This window comes from Cricetulus griseus, chromosome 2, assembly GCF_003668045.3.
Source record: "Cricetulus griseus strain 17A/GY chromosome 2, alternate assembly CriGri-PICRH-1.0, whole genome shotgun sequence".
Classification (NCBI taxonomy): Eukaryota; Metazoa; Chordata; class Mammalia; order Rodentia; family Cricetidae; genus Cricetulus; species Cricetulus griseus.
Window position 1 is genome coordinate 337,738,190 of NC_048595.1, and position 21,093 is coordinate 337,759,282.

Consider the following 21,093-nt stretch of genomic DNA (forward strand, 5'->3'; position numbering starts at 1 on the left):
AATTAAATTCAGTATATATGTCCTAATAAAGCACATGTTTTCAGAGCTGGGCAGGAAATGAAAGGAAGCCAGCATCATGCTCAGTGGAAATTTTCATGCAAGCAGTAAAGTAGGTGGCATGTATTCTTGTTGACAGATGAGCAGCTGCAGTCTCAGAAGTTGAGTGGCTTTTCCAGAGTAGTTGTTCAGAGCTAAGGCCCAGGCTCTGTGATGTAGTCTGGATGTTTAGTCAGATTGCTAAAATGGCCCTTCCATTGTGTTTTCGGAAATTTTCAGATAGGAAAGGCTATCATTACTGTTCAGGAAACAATTAATGCTGGTTAATTTAGGAGACTGAAGGTTAAGGACTGGTGACATTGCATGCAGATTGTTGGTTTGTTGGGGTTGTAACAAAATAAAAGTGAGAAACTGCCTAACATCAGGCAGTTGTCCTATAAGCTGCTGATATAAGGTATAAGGCATATTTCTATTTCTATTTTTATATTTTTGTTTTCTTTCTCCTTCTCCCTTTTCTCTTACTTATGTATTTAGGGCAGAACAAGGGAGTAGAATAAGAAGGAAAAGCAAGATCTCATATTTCTATACTAACAGGGAAGGGTGAGGAATCTGTTTTGAGGCTTAATGTGTGGGGAGGAAGAGGGCGCTAGTAAATCCAGGAATAAGGAGAAAGCCAAGGAAACAAATATTTTCCCCTCTATACTGTAAAGCACACACTCCCATATATGTGTATTGGCTGACCATGCCCACCTTTCTTTCAGAAAATACCCTAGATACCTGTTTGTGCCAGAAATTTCCTGCTAACCTGGCTCACCAATTGGAGCCACTCACAGTTCCCTCTGCTGTGGCAATAACATCTCAGATTCCTCCATCACTTGTAAGGTACCCATATGACTTTGCTACACCTGATGCATAGGGAGGTGGGATGAAAACACAAATATTCCTCTGTTGACAATAAAAAGGTGTCCAACTGTACATGCCTTTGAAGTGGTGGGTCAGGTTCTCCAGGCCAGGATCTCTGGATATGCTCTTTTGATTTTCAAACATTTTTTTGTTGTTGCTGGAAATCTCCAGTCATGTATGTATGTGTGTGTATGTATGTATGTATGTATGTATGTATGTATGTATGTATATGTATATATATCTAAATTGAGATAAATCATGTAAATCAAATTTCAGCTTATGCTTCAATGATTAGACCAATGCATTTGGTATCAGAAACACCCCAGTCAAGACCCATTACTATGGTAGCTGTCATGATATCTAGAGACACTGGATCTGTCTGTTGAAGAGGAAAGAAAACTGTCTTCTTTAAAACAGCATTCTATCAACCTACAAAAGGCTCTCTTGCCAGGAGACAGGGGCAAAGCAAGCTAGGGTGCTACTCTTCCAGGCTTGTTTTTCCCTGTGATTTCATTCATGTGCCTTTGAAGCCAGCAAGCTCCTTGCCCTAATTTGTATAAGACTTGTAGGAGTGCAGGAAAGTTAAATAAAGGCAATACATTCCCTGTAACTTTACTCTGGCCCTTGATCTTGTATTATTAACATACTACAATGCTTTTGTAGGGATGGGTTGATCAGTCTTGTTCATACTGAAATGGGCCATGATGGCATCTTAAGCTGTGCACAACGAGGCTCAGTGTTTTCTATTCAGATGGCTCTCAACCATAATGTCATAATTACAGCATTTTTCAGCAGCATCACCCACACACTGTAATTATAGTTAAAGCTAAGGCTATGTTTACAGTGTACTAAAAGGGGTGGAATTGTTTCATTTTCAGCGATCTGTTTACCTCTTCTGTTGGTAGCTGAAATACATACTAATGAAAGAGTCATGGTCCTAATATGGTTTTCTGAACAACAGTTTCAGATACCAAGAAGCTAAAATTGAAAATAAAACCCTAAGAGCCCTAAATCCCAAGTGAAAAGGTACACACATGATTGCTAGTCTGATGCCACAATGACAGGATTTGAAAGTCAAGGATGGGCAAGATTGTGGAGGCTATGCTGTTGGGGACTGTGGGTCTCAGGGTTCCCTCACTTGGTCTGCCTTGTTGGGCAGGTTATGGCTAAGTTCCTCTTGTCAGTTTGTAGAATTTCATGGTAATAATTTTTCTCTTAGGATGTAAGCATCATATAGGACCACCATTCACCCAATTAGAGTGTAAGTGCAGGCCCACTCATTCCTATAAGATGTATTTTGCTTGCACCCACTACATCCTTCAAAGTGCTAAGTAAACAGCAAGAACAAAATAGAAATTTCTTCTCTCATGGAACTTAAACCTAATGTACATTAGACTCATCTTTTCCTTATCAACCTGGGTGAATAAGAGGAAAACTTTGATGGTGATGAGTGATGTAGACATATCCATACTATCTTGCACATGAGCTTTTCACTCAGTCAACTTTAGATCAAAACCTACCATTTCCTTTTCCCCGTTCTTCCTTCCCTTTTACACAAGATTTTCATACAATGTATTTTCATAATATTCTTTTCCCTCCCCCAACTTCTCCCAGATCCTCCCAACTCTCTACCCACACAATCCTTTCCCCCTCTTTCACTCTGACAATTTCATACATGTATGCACTGAATTTGGGTCATTTTCATCCATATTACCCCCTCTCATCCCCTTTTCCTCCCATTGAAACCCCCTTTCTAATAAGCCTTTCTGTACTTCAATGACATTTTTCAATTTTTTTCATCCACTGAGTTTAATTAGCATTTCTTTAATGAACACAAGCGGGGATTGTTTACTAGAGCATGGGCAACTTATCAGTTGTTACACCACGGAAGAAAATGACACTCTTCGCTCAACCCTCATTAGCAGCCCACATCCCTCAGTGAAGGACACGTGTTTCATCTACATAGTAAGTCTCCCAAAGGCTCTGAGAAATGAGCTTTGGACTGAGGTTTATCCAGGATGAACTTGCCATTTTGAAAACAGAAAAATGGTGCTATAATGGCAGAGCATTAAGCTGTGCATACAAACATCATCTCTTTTATTCCTGGCAATCATTTCTAAGGAGAAGGGGGGGCAGGTCAACATTTCCCAGGTGTCAAATGCTGTGGTAAACACTTTACAGAACCTTATCTTAGAGGAGCCTTGTGGGGGAGACATGGAAGCATGTCAACCAGACTGGAGCTGCTTTCTCTGTGTGTCCTCTCTGCTTGCAGCTCTGTCTTTCCCATCAGGTACCCCACCTACCTAGAGACTGGAGAGCCCCTCAGGCCTCCCCTTCTGGTGCCCCCCTGCTTTCCCATTTGTAAATAGACAAATTAATCTCTCATCCAGAGTGCCATATTGGTGTTGGAGCAGAAAGCTGGGGCCTTTCTTAGTCTACTAAGCCTTGCAATTCTTTATGGGTGTAAACAAGAACTAAGAGAATTCACAACACTAAATTTGTATTTCATTTTTTTTCCGTCAAAATTGTACCACTATTGTCTGAGAGTCTGTGAGACTCACTTCCTTAAGAAATGTTACTCATGTGTCAGATATACTACACTAGAGGCAGGGTCTTTTCTATAACCCCAGAGATGACAGAAAAAGCTAAGTAGTGAATGAAGGGAAGGGCAGGTAGGGTGTTTCCAATGACCAGGGAACTATAACCCTGAGACTTGTGGTTCAGGCAAAAGGGTCAAAATTTCAGAAGGTTATTTCAAATCACAGGAAAGAACCCTTCTGTTATGATAGGGCTGGAATTGGGGTTTCTGTGTGCCTCTGGGGACTTGTGTGGTGTATGCCTGTCACAACTTCGGTACATGAAGCAATATGTGCTGACAACACAGCACAGACAGGCTCTATACAATATTTGCTTTCACAGAAATTCAAATTTGGGTTTAAAATGTCTTTTTAATAAGGAACACCAGGGAAGAAAAGAAGAAAAGCTATAGGCTAATTCCCAACAACACATGAAAACTCAAGAGAACTTACTAAAAAATGAAGGCGTGATACTTAAGACTACTTCAAGGACCCATGAATTGCCTCTGAAAGTATATCTATTGGAATAGTGTAATGTCACTTTATAATAGATGTAAAATCAAACTATAGCTGTCTGTTGTTCTGACTTTCCATGAGTAAATATTATGGCATAATAATGGAATGTCTCAGATAGTCAGTGGCAAATTATTGCCCCTGGTATCCATCATCGAGTATTCAAATGTATTCAGCTTCCATTTGATGGAGAATCTTTAATAGCAACAAATGCATAAGTGCTTATGCATTTCCAGACAGTTAATTCTTATTTTACAGAATAGGTTATTGCAGAATAGTTGACTATGAAATAAACTAGTAGAGTGAATGTTGTGTTCTCATTAATACATTACCAATTGAAGATAATTTTTTTTACCGGAAACTGAAAGATGGCCACCTGCATAAAATGGATGATTAGCCTCATAAAATGCCATACCACAAGAAGAATTATTTATATGCTTCATATAGGAAAATCTTTTATCTTTTATTTTGGACCATGATTAGCCTCATAAAATGCCATACCACAAGAAGAATTACTCATCTGGTCTGACGGTTAGTTTGCAACCTCTGGTTTAAATAATTGTTCATCTAAAGGAAAGGATACCTGAAGTAGCTTATTTTGTAACACATGTTATTAATTATAAGTAAATACATTCTTTATAAAACTGATACTTTTCTTTATTGTTGTAAATCACTGCTTAATACTGACAATTTCTTTCAAGTATAGCATATACTTTTTGACTGTATTCACCCCTCCCCTTTATGGTCAAGTAAATTTTACTAAAAATTCTAAAAACTTGCCAGGCATTGGTGGCGCATGCCTTTAATCCCAGCACTCGGGAGGTAGAGGCAGGTGGATCTCTGTGAGTTTGAGGCCAGCCTGGTTCCAGAGCGAGTGCCAGGATAGGCTCCAAAGCTACACAGAGAAACCCTGTCTTGAAAAACAAAAAAAAAATTTCTAAAAACTTAAAATGATTCTGGGAAAATCAAGTATGTACATGACAAAGAAGAGTGTAGGCTCCCAGCTCAAGTTATGTGTGCAAAAATCCCCAGTCAAGAGGGATCAAATACATACACACACAAAAAATCAAACTTTAAACTGCTAAGAAACAATGAAAAAAACCCTTTTAGTCTTGCAGTTGACCAATATATACTATACATTGTGGATCATGTGAAAATACAAATTTAAGAAGTCATACATTTAAACAACTTTTAAAGAAAGACATATAGCCTCATTACTCAGTTACAAGAACTCTGCTTAGAAAACAACCAGCACTTGAGTGTTTTTGGTTCAAGCACATATTGTCTTGTGTTGCACACTTGCCACTAGGCACCCAATTACTTGGAAAATAATCCTGGTATATTTGCTTCAAGTCTTTATTAAGTCCATGCATCTTTTAAAAATAAACATTATAGATTCTTCTTTATCAGTAAACACTGAGATTAACTTCTATTAAATACGTGACACACCTATGGAAGATTCAACTGTTTTCCTTCAATTCACAACTTGATAATACCTAAAAAACAAACCCTGTTTATCATACACAGGAGCTATGTGGACCAAGGATCTTTCTGGAATGATAGTCATATATGTTCTATCCTAGTGATACATAATCTATATCTACCATTTAGAATATAGGGCTCTCTGGTGATTAAAGAATTGGGTTTGAAGAGTGGAACTAACCAACAAATGAGTAGGCTATAGGCAAGACTGCAAAAGTTGTAACCAACTGTGAACTGCTAAACTTCCCATAGTCCCTAACACTGGGGCCATCTAGGGTGAGAGACTATTTATTTTGGATTTTATCCTTGAAAATGTATGCTGTACTTTGGCAGAAAAATGATGCTAGGAATCTGTATATAGAGTACACATTGGCACACTATAATTTTTCAGGGACCTGTTTAAACATACTTAGTAGACTTCTAAAGAAGAGTGTTTTCTTTTAACTATTCGTTTTAAATTGCACCCCCAAAGAAAAAGAAGAGCATACTACATATGTATCACCAAAAGGACCTTCGTGGTAGAGGTTCCATTATCTGTGACTGAAGCATGTTCAGAAAGGGGGAATAGGTTTCTTGCAAGTTAGTGGTAAATATTAGCATTTCTTAAGGTTCAGAACACTGTAAGGAATTGAAGAAATATTTAGAAAATGTTACGACTGGACATTTATCTTATAAAGAGCCCTTGTTTTCCACGCAGTCCACGTGAAAAACAGCACAGTCTGTAACAAAGTCCTGATACGCATATCATAATAATTGTGGTCTCTATCTGGGTATTTGAGGTTGGAAAAGAGTCACTGATGAGTGAATATTGATGTGACTATTTGAGGAAGTGTCTAACTTTTCTTCTTCTTCTTCTTCTTCTTCTTCTTCTTCTTCTTCTTCTTCTTCTTCTTCTTCTTCTTCTTCTTCTTCTTCTTCTTCTTCTTCTTCTTCCTTCCTGAGTTGGTCTCACACTGCTCAGGCTCACCTTGACCTTGTTACATAACTGAGGCTGGTCTTGAGCTACTAACCTTCACACTACCACTTCCCAAGAGCTGGGATTACAGGCAAACCTCACTACACCAGGCTTTATTTTTTGTTTTGCTCTACTAAGAGCAGGTACACAGCACTGCAGTCACAGTATCTTCTTTACTCTCTGTTGGTCTGTTAAGAGTGCCAAGTAAGCCTTTTTCTCTGTACTTTGCCTTTCCTTGTATAAAGTGCATAATTCTACCTGGCTGCCTGCTATTTCTGAAAAGCAAGGAAAAGGGTTGGAGAGCACCACTAGATGGCTTGGCATCATCTGGAGATTAGGGCTGCATGTGAGTCAGGAGGAGTTTACCACTCATTTGGGTTCTAGAGTGAGCCAACATAAACACTGTCTCCTTATAAACCATCAACCGAATCTGTGTTTACTTACTGAATCGCTGACTGAATCTTTTATAAACAAGTAGACTGTCAAGAATTCACAGTCGGCTTCAGTGTCAGAACCCAGGCAGTACTGCTTTCCAGTGTGTGCCCAGAGCTCAAGTCCTGTAACACAGGAACTCTGTGTGTTCCATCTAATACACACTGCACAGAGCCACCAGAGCTCAAGTCCTGTAACACAGGAACACTGTGTGTTCCATCTAATACACACTGCACAAAGCCACACTTTCCTTTATGTTATGTCTCAGTTTGCTGTGCTGTCAGGCAACAAGGGTCTCCCCCTTTTATTGAAAATGTATTTCTTTTCTCACATAATATGTCCTGGTTACAGCCCCCCTCCCTTTACTTCTCTCAGTTCCTCCCCACTACCAAATGGATTCACTCCATCTTTGTCTCTCATTAGAAAATAAAAAGTCTTCTATTTAATAATAAAATAAAATAAAAGAAAAGACAAAACTAACACAGAAGAAAGAAGAAGAAAGAAGGCAAAGAGCCCAGGAAAGGGCTCTAGAAGCAGATACAGATGCAGAAAATAATTTGTTCAAATACTCAGGAATCTCATTAAAAATACTAAACTGGAATCCATAATATATATATATATATATATATATATATATATATAATGTCTATAGGGTAAAAAGAGAAAAAAAATACTAATGATAAAAAGATAAAATAATAAAAGGAGATATTCCCTGACAGGACATTAGGAGACAAAAAAAAACCTTTCAAAGATGTGTTTGAATTTGTTTTCTGTTGGCCATCTGTTGCTGGGCATGTAGCCTACCCTAAGAGTAGCTCTATTTCCCCAGTGAGACTCCCTTGCAAGTAAGACAATGAGTTCTTAATGATGAAATTATTCAATTAAAAAATGCTTGAAACTGGGAGGGTGGTTCAAAATTGTTGGAGCAGTGGTGGATTTTAACAGGAATAGGGCTCTCTTACCCTTGGCTGCTGAAGTGCTTCAGGATACAACAGTGATTCCATAGAGATCTTCTATAATATACAAACTTTTGTGTATTTTCTGTCCCCTACTAGTAAATTGTTCAGGGCTGTATCTTATAAATCCTTGCATCCTATAGATTCGGTAAGTATTTAGAACATGCTAAGTTTTTAGTTAATGGTTAACTACAAAGACCTCAAGAAATGGGACACCAAAAGATCAAATTATCCAATTAAAAATGGGGTACAGATTTAAATAGAGAATTCTCAACAGAGGAATCTCAAATGCCTGAAAGGCACTTAAGGAATTGCTCAACATTCTTAGCTATCAGAGAAATACAAATCAAAACAACTTTGAGATATCATGTTACTCCTGTCAGAATGGCTAAAATGAAAAACACTAAGGAAAGCCTATGCTGGAGAGGATGTGGAGTAAGGGGAACACTCCTCCATTGCTGGTGGGAGTGCAAACTCGTACAGCTACTTTGGAAATCAGTATGGAAGTTTCTCAGAAAATTGGGAATCAATCCACCTTAAGACACAGCAATACCACTCTTGGGCATATACCCAAAGGATGCACATTCATACAATAAGGTCAGATACTCAACTATGTTCATAGCAGCATTATTTGTAATAGCTAGAATCTGGAAGCAACCTAGATGCCCCTCAACTAAAGAATGGACAAAGAAAATGGGGTACATATACACAATGGAGTACTACTCAGTGATAAAAAACAATGACATATTGAAATTAACAGGCAAATGGATGGAACTAGAAGAAACCAACCTGAGTGAGGTAACCCAGTCTCAGAAAGACAAACATGGTATGTACTAACTCATAAGTGGATATTAAACAAAACAGCAAAGGATAACCAGCCTGCAACCCACAACCCCAGAGAAAATAGGAAACAAGGTGAATCCTAAGAGATACACATAGACACACACCCTTCCAGAAAAGTAAATAGACAAGATCTCCTGAGTAAATTAGGAGTGTGGGGGGAGGGGGAGGGTGGTAGGAAAGAGGGGAGTGGAGGAGGGGAAGGGATAGGAGAACATGAGGGATCAGGAAGATTGAGTTGGGAGAGGGACAGAGAAGGAGAGCAAGTTAAGATGCCTTGATAGAGGCAACCATTATGGGGTTAACAAGAAACCTGGCACTAGCTAAATTCCTAGGAATCCACAAGGATGACCCCAGTGAACAATCTAAGCAATAGTGGAAACGGCGCCTGAACTGGCCTCTCCCTATAATCAGATTGATGACTACCTTAATTGTCATCATAAAGCCATCATGCAGTAACTGATGGACTCAGATGCAGAGATCCACAGCTAAGCACTGGGCCAAACTCCTGGATTCCAGATGAAGAGAGGGAGGAGCAATAATATGAGCAAAGGGGTCAAGACCATGTTGGGAAGGCCCACAGAGACAGCTGACCTGAGTAAGTGGGAGCTCACAGACTCCAGATTGACAGCTGGGGAACCTGCATAAGACAGAACTAGGTCCCCTGAATATGGGTGACAACTGGGGGACTTGGACAGTTTGTAGGGTCGTTGGCAGTGGGACCACTATTTATCCCTAGTGAACTGCCTTTGTGGAACCAATTCCTTATGGAGGGACACCTGGCTCAGCCTAGGTACATGGGGCAGGGCCTCGGTTCTGCTCCCAATGATGTGACACTTTGGTGAAGCACCATGGGAGACCTTGCCCTCTCTGAGGGGTGGATGGGGGGTGGGGTAATGGTGGGGGGAGTGGGAGGATGGGAGAGAGAGGGAACTGGGATTGGTATGTAATTTTAAATTTAATATAAGTTAAATAAAATATTAAAAAAGAGATAATCAAAAGACAAAAGGGGGATTGTGGTGACATTTAAGAGAGAATAGATAGCTCGTATGAAGGCAGTATTTTGAGGTATAAGGAAATTTGTATGGAGGGACAAATTCTATGTTTTGTCAATGGAAGCATAATACTTCCAAATAACAATAATAATGTTAAAAAGGGATTTGTAAAACAGGGAGATTTTCTAAATTTAACAAATTACTGTCGATCCACTCTAGATCCATTTCTCTCTGTTAAGTTTAGCCACAGTTAACCAGAAAGCATAAGCAAAACAGAAAAATGAAGAAAGAGCTCTATAGAGAAATTGAAAAGTAAATCCTGAAATAATACTTTTTGCCTATAAAATTTTAATTCTGTCACTTTTTCTGTCACAAGTATCCCAAATAGAGAAAGGATAGTAGCTTGAATTATACTAACACATGGAAACCATCAGTGCAAGTTAGTAAAATGACAGAAATTCTTACTTGTCCCCAGGCTTGGATTAATTCTTTGCAGAATTGGGGGAACTCTGCCAAGAGTAGCTGGTTTAACTGGAAAAGAAAGAGAAGAAAATCATTAGTCAACCCCATAGAAACACCATCTGCTGTGACCCTGTTATAGCATCACTTTTGGATAACCAGCTCCCATGCAAAAACTCCCATTAAAATTAAAATTGTATCTGTGCACTAAAGAGAGCTTGTAAAGACAGAGCAAATGGAAGCCTTTTGGTTGCCATTACTTCTGGTCCCAAGCCCAGACACAATAGAGAACAATGAAAACAATTCCACCATCTATCATTTGAGTCCAAATTCAACTTTCTCTTGTGTGTATGACGGGTAACACAAATTTATTATTATTATTTTAAATTACAAAACCCCAAGTGTGGTAAAAAGAGTTTATTTTTGGAAATAATAAAAGCATGAACATTCCTAGGCATTGGGGGAAAGAGTAAGGGGAAGTGCAAAGTTGAAAAAGGGAGACACTGGAGTTTTCTGATGGAAAAAAAGTGCAGTTAAGTTCATCATTATAATGAAGCTAGTAGAGCAGGATGCATGGAAAGTAGGCAAAAATGGAACATGATTGGTGAGGTTGCCTTTCTAGCTGGGCTGCTTTGCAAATGCCCCAGCTACAAAAGGACCAAACTGATGTCTGGTCTTGGTGGAAAATGGTGTAGTAGGACTGGATAGATCATCTTTCATTACCAGCAGGGTACACCAAGCCTGTTTAAATAAAAGCCAGGGAAAACCATTCATGATACGGCTAGACTGACATTTAATCTTCCTGCTGTATTTTAACATAAATTCTTAAAATATTTGTAATACTTAGTGATGACTCCTTTTATAGGTTAATGGGTTTACTGGTAGGTGGTAACCTCCTTAGTGTGGGAGCTGGCACAGGAAAAATCAATGCATGATTACAGAGCTGGCATTTTTTCAGTGTTATCCAAAGCCTCTTGGAAGGAGGAAGGGTCTAGTGGCTAGGTTTATCATCAGTTGGCACTGGTTTAATAAATGTAACCAAAGAATGCAGCAATCACAAAAAATTTAAAGGTCTGAATTCAGGAAGCTTCAGTTAATAGACAACCTGGAGATTCTTAGAGGACATGGAGGCTTCCTTTGAGGGGCACTGGGGCTTCCTCAGCCTTACCTCACTTTCTTCATAGGCTACCGTTTGGATGTGAATTGTCCTCCAAGGGTCCAAGTCTTAAAGCTTTGCTCCTCAGCCTGAGCTACTTGGTGCTGGTGGGAATTCCAGAGCTGAGGGTAAGTGGGGAGGTCTTCCCATCATTGGGGAGAGTTCTTTTAGAATGGGCAGTCAAGTCCAGGCTGGTGAACAGAAACGGCTGACCTGAACAAGGGGGAACTCTTGGTTCCCAGGCTGATAACTGAGAAATCAGCATAGGACTGATCCAGACACCATGAATGTGGGTGTCAGTGAGGAGACCTCTGAATTCTATGGGTCCTTTATAGTAGATCAGTACTTATCCCTAGCATAGGAATAGACTTTGGGAGCTCATTCCATGTAGAGGGATACTCCCCAAGCCTAGACACAAGGGGGTGGGCCTAGGCCCTATCCCAAAGGACATAACAGACTCTGAAGACCCCCTATGGAAGGCCTCACCCTCCCTGGAGCGCAGAAAGGGTATGGGATAGGTAGGGTGTTAGTTGGAGGGGGGAGGGGGGAAGGCAGAGGGAACTGGGATTGACATGTAAAATAATCTTGTTCCTAATTTAAATAAAAAATGGAGAAAAAAAAAAGAATGAGCAGTGGACCCTTAGCCCTTTCTTAGCCCTGAGGTAAACTAGGTTCTCTGCACGATGATGCTAATGCATCCTTCAAATTTCACAGGCCCCGAAGCAGCGGGACCAACTAATCATGGTGTGAAAATTCCAGACCTGTGTGAGTCAAAGTAAAACCTTTTCTCTTTATAAGTTGATTGCTTCAGGTATTTGTTACAGTAGCAGAGGCTTATGGAAACAACACCTTATTATCTGTATCCTTTCTGATACCCTCAGGAATAAATGAAAATCACTAATTGACATTCTCTGAGTTCTGTGAGCTAGAGTAGCAAACTCTACAAATCTAATCAATGACTCACAGGAACTATACATTTTAGCTGAAAAGTCTTTCAAAACTATAGTGTATTTATAATGTCTAGCTAAGAAATCATTCAGAAGTATAGTATGCTACACACATTTGTAATCTGAAATGGGACATAGTTTCGTGGGACTCAACTATCAATGTATGGAATATGAAAGCACCCTCAGGTATGCAGCATGAGAATTGAATAGCACTATAGGATGGTTCCTCTCCCCTAAGTATTGGTTAAGTGTATTCTCACACATAATGTTTTGGTGACCAAAGGGCACTAAAACATTCTGTTTTCAAGGGTGTAGTCAGACACATCATGTTTGTTTTTCCTGTGTCCTTTCAGACAACTGATAATATTGTCTTAGTGCTTAATAGAAGGCCACACACTGAGAATTTTGTCTTTCATAAAACGCAGGAAAGAAAAAGAAAGCAAAGATGAAGTGGGCAGTGAATTCAGTCCCTCTGAATTTCAGACCCGGTGAGTCTAGTCCACCTGCTTATTGAGGTACTTTCTGTTGAATGTTTTCATGACCTCTTATCAGTTGTCTGGCTGGTAAGTAGAAGCCAGTGTGTCTGTTAAAAATAACATAAAATCTAGTAGAAAGAGTTAAGACTTTCCTTCAAACACAGAATTCTAATATGAGTAGAATTTTGGGAGCCTATCTAGGCATTATCACTGAAAATACTAAAAAGAAAGGTTTGGATTTTTCTGGTGAGTCAATCAATTTTAAATGGTTATTGTAATATTTTAAATTGCATGTCTATTGGTTTTAAAAGTTTCTATTTATTCTTGAAATTTTATATTTCTTCATTTATTGAAGGTTATTTACTCTCATAGCTGCTTGTGACAAATAATTAAGATAAAATCAGGCAACATGTATTCCCCAGAATAAATAACATACTAAGTATCTATTTTTAATATGAGTAGAAAGCAATAATTATATTTTATGAAAATATCTTTAAGTACCACATGTGTGCCTGGTGCCCACAGAGGTCAGAAGAGGGTGCTGCATCCTCTAGATAGAGTTGTGGATGGCTGTGATCCATTATGTGGGTTCTGGAAACTTAACCCTGGAGCTCTACAAGAATAACACATGCTCTTCACTGCTGAGCCATCCTCCAAAATACTGTTTTAAGCAGATTTAAATACATAATATGTCTCAAACAGCACATAGGAACCAAGGTAAGTACACAGTTAGTGCCGGGAGCTACGCTAAAGAACCATTTTCCCCCTCCGGTTGAGGTGAGCCTAGGTTCTGCCTAGGCTAAATTCCCCCCATTTCCTCCTTGGGAATTCCTGGGTCTGCTCCACCTGTAGCGGACCTGTCACAGCAGCCCAGACTATCCAGAGTCTGCTCATAGTGAACTTTGGCCCCCCTACACCCTCAGCTTGAGCTTGAGCTTAAGTCTTGCCCCTCCTATGCCTTCTGTGTAAGGAGAACACCAGAAGAGGTTGGACTATCCAGAGTTGCCAACATCGAGGTCTTGGCCTACCTACACTCACCGGGAGAAAACAGGAGAGGGGGAGACCCCACCTGCACCCACTGGAAGAAGGGATGAGAAGACAACAGTATAAGAACACATTCAACAACAGAAAGATCAATATGACACCACCAGAATCTAGTGACTCTACACCAGCAGGACTCGAACATCCCAACATAGATGAAGCAGCAGAGAAGGACCTTAAAAACAACTTTATGAAGATGTTAAGAGACCCTCAAAGAGGAAACGAGAAAATTAAAGAAATGGAAGAAAAAACAAACAAACAAAAAAATATGGGAAATGGAGGAAAAGACAAACCAAAAAATTCAAGAACTAAACAATTCTGTTAAAGCAAGGAAGTCAAGAAAAACAAACAAACAAACAAACAAGCAAGTGAAGTAAACAATTCAAACAGTTCAAGGCTTGAAAGCTGAAATAGAAACAATAAAGAAAACACAGAATGAGGGAATGCTGGAAATAGAAAAGTTGGGCAAATGATCAGGAACTATAGATGAAAGTATAACCAACAGAATACAAGAGATGGAAGAGAGAATCTCAGGTGTTAAAGACTCACTAGAAGAAATAGAGTCATCGACCAAAGAAAATCTTATATGAAACAAATTCCTAACACAAAATATCCAGGAAATATGGGACACTGTGAAAAGGCCAAACCTAAGACTAATAGGTATAGAGGAAGGTGAAGAAATACATCTCAAGGATATAGAACACATATTCAACAAAATCATAGAAGAAAACTTTCCCAACCTAAAGAAGGACATGCCTATGAAAGTACAAGAAGCTTACAGAACATCAAATAGACTGGACCACAATAAAAGTCCCCTTGCCACATAATAATCAAAACACCACACTTACAGAATAAAGAAAAAATATTAAGAGCAACAAAGGAAAAAGGCCAAGTAACATATAAAGGCAGACCTATCAGAATTACACCTGACTTCTCAAAGGAAACTCTGAGCCAGAAGGTCCTGGATAGATATTCTACCAACACTAAGAGACCACAGATGCCAGCCCAGACTACTATATCCAGCAAAACTTTCAATCAATATAGACGGAGAAAACAAGATATTCCATGAAAAAACCAGATTTAAACAATACATATCCACTAATCCAGCCCTACAGAAAGTACTGGAAGGAAAAGTCCAACCCAAGGAAGTTAACTATACTCACAAAAACGTAGGCAATAGATAATCCCACTTCACCAAACAGCAAAAGAAAAAATAGGGGGGAGGGGATCACACACAATTCCACCACCACCACCAAATCCAAAACAAACAAGAATGAACAATCAATGGTCATTAATATCCCTCAATATCAATGGTCTTAACTTGCCTATAAAAAGACATAAGCTAACAGAATGGATACAAAGACAGAATCATCCTTCTGCTGCATATAAGAAACACACCTCAACTTCAAAGACAGACGATACTTCAGAGTAAAGGGTTGGGGAAAGATTTTCCAATCAAATGCATCTAAGAAACAAGCTGGTGTAGCAATCCTAATATCTAACAAATTAGACTTCAAACTAAAATCAATCAAAAGAGATGAAGAAGGTCATTTCATATTCATCACAGGAAAAGTCCATCAAGATGAAATCTCAATCAATTCTGAACATCTACACCCCAAATACAAAGGCACCCACATTTGTAAAAGAAACATTACTAAAACTTAAATCACATATAACCCCCCCCACACACACACTTATAGTGGGAGACTTCAACACCCCACTCTCACCACTAGACAGGATCACCAGACAGAAACTTAACAAAGAAACAAAGGAACTAGCAGAAGTTATGGCCCAATTGGATTTAACAAACATTTATAGAACATTTCATCCAAACACAAAATAATATACCTTCTCAGCACCACATGGAACCTTCTCTAAAATCGATCATATACTTGGCAACATAGCAAACTTCAACAGATACAAAAAGAAATAGAAATAACCGCCTCCATATCTTATCAGGCCACCTTGCATTAAAGTTAGAATTCAACAATAACACAAATTGCAGAAACCCTACAAACCCATGGAAATTGAACAATGAGCAATTGCACCATACCTGGGTCAAGGAAAAAATAAAAAAGAAATCAAAGACTTCCTAGAATTCAATGAAAATGAAGACCCAACATACCCAAACTTATGAGACACTTTGAAAGCAATACTAAGAGGAAAGTTCATAGCACTAAGTACCCACAAGAAGAAACTAGAGAATAGTCACACTAGAGAATTAACAGCAAACTGAAAGCTCTAGAACAAAAAAGAAGCAAACTCACCCCTGGGGAGTAGATGCCAAGAAATAATCAAATTGAGGGCTGAAATCAATGAAATAGAAACTAGGAAAACAATACAAGAATCAATGTAACAAACATTTGGTTCTTGGAGAAAATCAACAAGATAGACAAACCTTTACCCAAACTAACCAAAAGGCAGAGAAAGCGAGGGGGGAGAGGGAGGGAGGAAGGGAGGGAGAGGGAGAGAGGGAGGGAGGGGGGAGAGAATGCTAATTAAAATCAGAAATGAAAAGGGGGACATAATTATGGATACCAAGGAAATCCAGAGAATTTTCAGGTCATACTTTGAAAACCTGTACTCCTAAAAATCTGAAAATTTAGAGGACACAGACAATTTCTGGATAGATATCACTTACCATAATTAAATCAAGAATAGAGAAGTAATTTAAATAGACCTATAATCTCTAATGAAATAGAAGCAGTCATCAAAAGTCTCCCAACAAAAAACAGCCCATGGAGAGATGGTTTCAGTGCAGAATTCTACCAGAAATTCAAAGAAGAGCTAATACCAATACTCCTCAAAGTATTCCACACAATAGAAGCAGAAGGGTCACTGCCAAACTCTTTTTACAAGGCTACAATTACCTTGGTACCCAAGCCACACAAAGACACAACTAAGAAAGAGAACTACAGACCAATGTCCCTCATGAACATTACTGCAAAAATACTAAATAAAATACTGGCAAATAGAATCCAAGAACATATCAGAAAAATCATCCACCGTGATCAAGTAGGCTTCATCCCAAGATTGCAGGGATGTACCCAAAAGAAGCACATTCATACACAAGGACATATGTTCAACCATGTTCATAGCAGCATTGTTTGTAATAGCTAGAACCTGGAAGCAACCTAGATACCCCTCAACTGAAGAGTGGATGGAGAAAATGTGGTACATTTACATAATAGAGTATTACTCAGGGGAGAAAAACAATGAAATCTTGAAATTTGCAGGCAAATGGATGGAACTGGAAGAAACCACCCTGAGTGACGCAACCCAGACACAAAAAGACATCATAGTATGCACTCACTCATATATGGATATTAGACATAGAGAAAAGGACTACCAGCTTACAATCCACACCATTAGAGAAACTAGGAAACAAGGAGGATCCTAAGAGAAAAATGCATGGTTCCCTGAAGAAGGGGGAAGGGATAAGATTTCCTGAGCAAATTGGGATCATGAGGGGAGAGGGGAGAGAGGTAGGAAAAGGAGAAGACAAGAAAGACCAGGAAGACTGAGACAGGGGAGGAATAGAGGAGAGCAAGAAAAGAGATACCTTAGTAGATGGAGCCAGTATAGGTTTAAAGAGAAATATGGCACTAGGGAAATGTTTGAGATCCACAAAGATGACCCCAACTAAGAATCTAGGCAGAAGTGTAGAGGCTGCCTTTGATGCCCTTTCCCTATAATGAGATTTTTGACTACCTTAATTGCCATCCTAGCGCCTTCATCCAGTAGCTGATGGAAGCAGAAGCAGGCACCCACAGCTAAGCACTGAGCCATATTTCTGGAATCCACTTGTAGAGAGAGAGGAGGGATGGGCAAAGGAGTCAAGACTGTGCTGGAGGAACCTACAGGACAGCTGACATGACCTAGTGAGAGCGCATGAACCCCAGTAATAAAGCTGGGGAAGCAGCATTGGACTGAACCAAACCCTCTGAATGTGGGTGCCAATTAGGAGTCCTGGGCAGTCTATGGGACCTCTAACAGTGCAACCAGTATTTACTCCTGGGGCAAAAATGGACTTCAGGGGCCCATTCCCTATGGAGGGATACTATTGCAGCCCAGATACATGGAGGAGGGTCTAGGCCCTCCCCAAAATGATGACAGACTTTAATGATCCCCAATGGAAGACCTCATTGTCCTTGGGGAGTGGGTGGGGGTGCGTTGGGCGAATTGGTAGGGGCCACGGGAGGATGAGAGGGAGTGGGAATGGGGGAATTAATATGTAAAATGATTGTTTCTAAAGAAAAAAAATAAAAAATTACAAAAAAGAACCAGCTTTTCATTACTCTTGGAATGGCAAGTACAAGCAACTCCATCTTATTGATTTGAGGCAGGGTTTCATCATGAAGCCACAACACCTTGGCCAGGAGTTTTAGATGTACATACTTTTGGTCTTCAATTTAAAATTTAATCTCACTTCAGGACCCTCAAAGACTTGGAGGTTATTTGAATCTCTGCCCTTCTCATCAATATGTCCACATTGACTAGCTCTTGTTTTACTGCATTCCAGCATATATATATATATATATATATATATATATATATATATATATATATATATATATATAAATGTATATGTTCTCTAACAGTAAGTTACCTGTTTTATTGACAATTATTCACTATTTAAGTTTAGATAGCTTAAAGGGGATGTATTAAGTTAATAAGAGAGAAAGAGAGAGCACCTACAGAATTATTCAGCATTTGTCCCAACTTTCAATTTGAAATTGAGGAAAGGGACACCAGTGTCCAGTTCTTTAGCAGCAATGTTGACAAATTTTCCAAGAATGATGACTGCAATGGAATGTGCAGGTCAGTTCTGAGACCACAAATAGAGTCGGAGTCAAACTGCTGTTCTGGAAAATCTTGGGGAGCCTTGGACTCCCTGACCCCTCACAGAGACATCCAGTGTTTCATTCTCTGTGGCACATTTAGTGACATTTTCATCAAGCAAAAGCCTTACTCAGCCAACACACTCTATAACATGCAATGAATCAAGACATAAAAAGAACAATTGACAGTCTAGTGGAAAGACCACAGACTTATTTATGCCAGTGCCAAGCTGATGCTGGTTATAAATGTAACACACAACATGAGGCCTTAGCAAATGGAAGTGTTACGCTCACTCATCAATTTTAATTAGTGTCAGAGTCATACACCCAGTGTCTCCGAGTTCTGACCAGTAAGGGGAAGGCAAACAAAGGAAGAGCATAAGCAGAGACCACAACTCTGACAGCAATAACACTTAACAAGGCCACCACAGAGTGGTTTTAGTTATGATCTGAGGGATCCCATTTATTATCTAACCCAAAGGGATCAATAAACATTTTATAGGGACCTTTAGATGCTGGGATTTTTAAAATGAAGGAGCTAGCTACAGCCCCAAGCCTCAACAAGCCCATGGTTGTTTTCTTCTTTCTCATTTCTTTTTCTTCCTTCCTTCCTTCCTTCCTTGCTTCCTCCATCCTTCATTTTCTTCCTCCTCTCCTCCTCCATTCCTTTTTATATTTCTCCCTCCATTCTTTTTTATATTTCTCCCTCCCTCCCTTCGCCCCTCCTTCCCTCCCTCCTTCCCTCTGTCTCTTCCTTCCTTTCTTCTTTCATTCCTTCCTTCCTTTTGCAGGAATCTGTAAAAGGAGTGGCCAAGGACTGGGGGAGCAATACAGTGCTTTTCTAACAAGCTTCTTGGGGAAAATGACTCTATGAAAGTGTTGACAAGTTTAGGGCAATAAGAAATGGTGAAGAAGGGCAAATGCAATCAAATCAAGAACACTACTTCAAAAACGTGCTGTGGCAAGACATAACCTATATATACAGAACTGTGATTCACTGGACACAGATTGAATACAAATTGAGATATGTCAGGTTGGGACGAAATCAGGAACACCTTGGGATGATCTTGCTGAAAGACATTTTGATTCTGCAAACACTAGGGACCTACTGATTTTTTTTGTGCTTTGGGGTGGAGCACTTCCTGCTGGACTTGTTCAAGAACAGGCTCCTACTAGGAGATTCAATTGTAGTATAACCTTCTCTACTGGACTTTCTCTGTTTGTACTTTCCAAATGTAGCATGTATCTGGATCTGTTTATGCCTGTAAAACAGGGGTCTGTCTGTTTACATGTAAGGGGTTAAACCAGCACCTACATACAAATGATTCTTTCAAGTAATTCTGAAGGGACCAGCTCCCCTTTCGGCAGTCATAACGGCTGAACATGTGCTTGTCTGACCTTGTCCTAGACACTAGAAAGTCAAATGCCTGCCTCATGACAAGGAGCCAATCAGAAGTTAGCTGGTGGCGCTATGCTTTACAACCCTGGGTGTACTTTACAGACAAGTGCATAGCAATGATGCACAGAGCATAGCAACCACCCTGGGAGGGCCTATGGGCCATAACAACCAGTTGGCCAATCAACACAGGGCAAGCCCTCCAAGCCTGGAGGCACACCAATAGTGAGCCTCTGCATACCCCCTAGACACTCCCCTTACGCTGCCCTACAAGATCTGTCTCTGCAGTGTTCAAGCTGTCTTTGCTAGCCATCCGCCATGGCGGGTGGGTGAAAGACACAAGCTAACATGGGGTTAGCTCGTTAAAAAAAAAACAAAACAATAAAGCCTCATGCAGTTTGCAGCAAGCTCTCGAATCCGCCTGGTGATTGGGGTAACCTCGGTCGTGGCCTGGGACCCCGGATACCTGAGTTTTCTGGGGGGTCTAACAATTCATAAATGGTAGTCTTCCTGTTACTATGTTGTCATCAGTTAGTAGGTACTGCCTTCACAGTGGGGCATGCCTTTTTTTCCCATGGACAACTCGGCATTGCCTTTCTATTGGAATCTGAAGAGTTATGGCACTTCATTCAGGACAGTATGCAGCCATATGCCTAAGCACTCTGCTTATGTATTCCTATAGGCAACATGTAGTTAGATTTCCCTCCATAAAGGACTCTGGGGATGTAGTATCAGTAAAGTATAATATAGAAATTCATCTATGTGAGCAATTAAATCTGAGACTAAACACACTTAATCCTAGTTCTCCAATTCTAGTATTATTAAGGGAACAAAAGTGGGAAGATTAATGTTCTGGCAAATACTGTAATTTGACACTTGTGTAAGAACAGCAGCTATAACCAGTCCCTAATGAATAGTGGAGACACAAGTCATAAAAGCACAGTGCTTCATATGATAACCCTTTTACACATGGATGGAAAGCAATGCATGGAAAGTAGGACACAGAGCATCTACTACAAAGTAAGCATGGGTAATGAGAACTATTGCATTACTGTTAAAACATGTTAATGACAATGATAAAGATGATGCTGTAACTGTCATGAAATGTTCATCTCAAGATGTCCTTTG

At 39.7% G+C, this 21,093-nt stretch overlaps 1 protein-coding gene across 5 annotated transcripts in view; it reads right to left on the reverse strand.

Moving 5' to 3' along the window:
• Ghr (growth hormone receptor) overlaps positions 1-21,093 on the reverse strand; it is a 232,160-nt gene that overhangs the window by 54,209 nt on the left and 156,858 nt on the right. For all 5 annotated transcript variants that reach the window (XM_035440588.1, XM_035440586.1, XM_027401385.2 and 2 more), the window contains one exon: positions 10,115-10,180. In XM_035440588.1, coding sequence (XP_035296479.1) covers positions 10,115-10,180 — 66 coding nt within the window. The remainder of the gene's footprint in view (positions 1-10,114; positions 10,181-21,093) is intronic.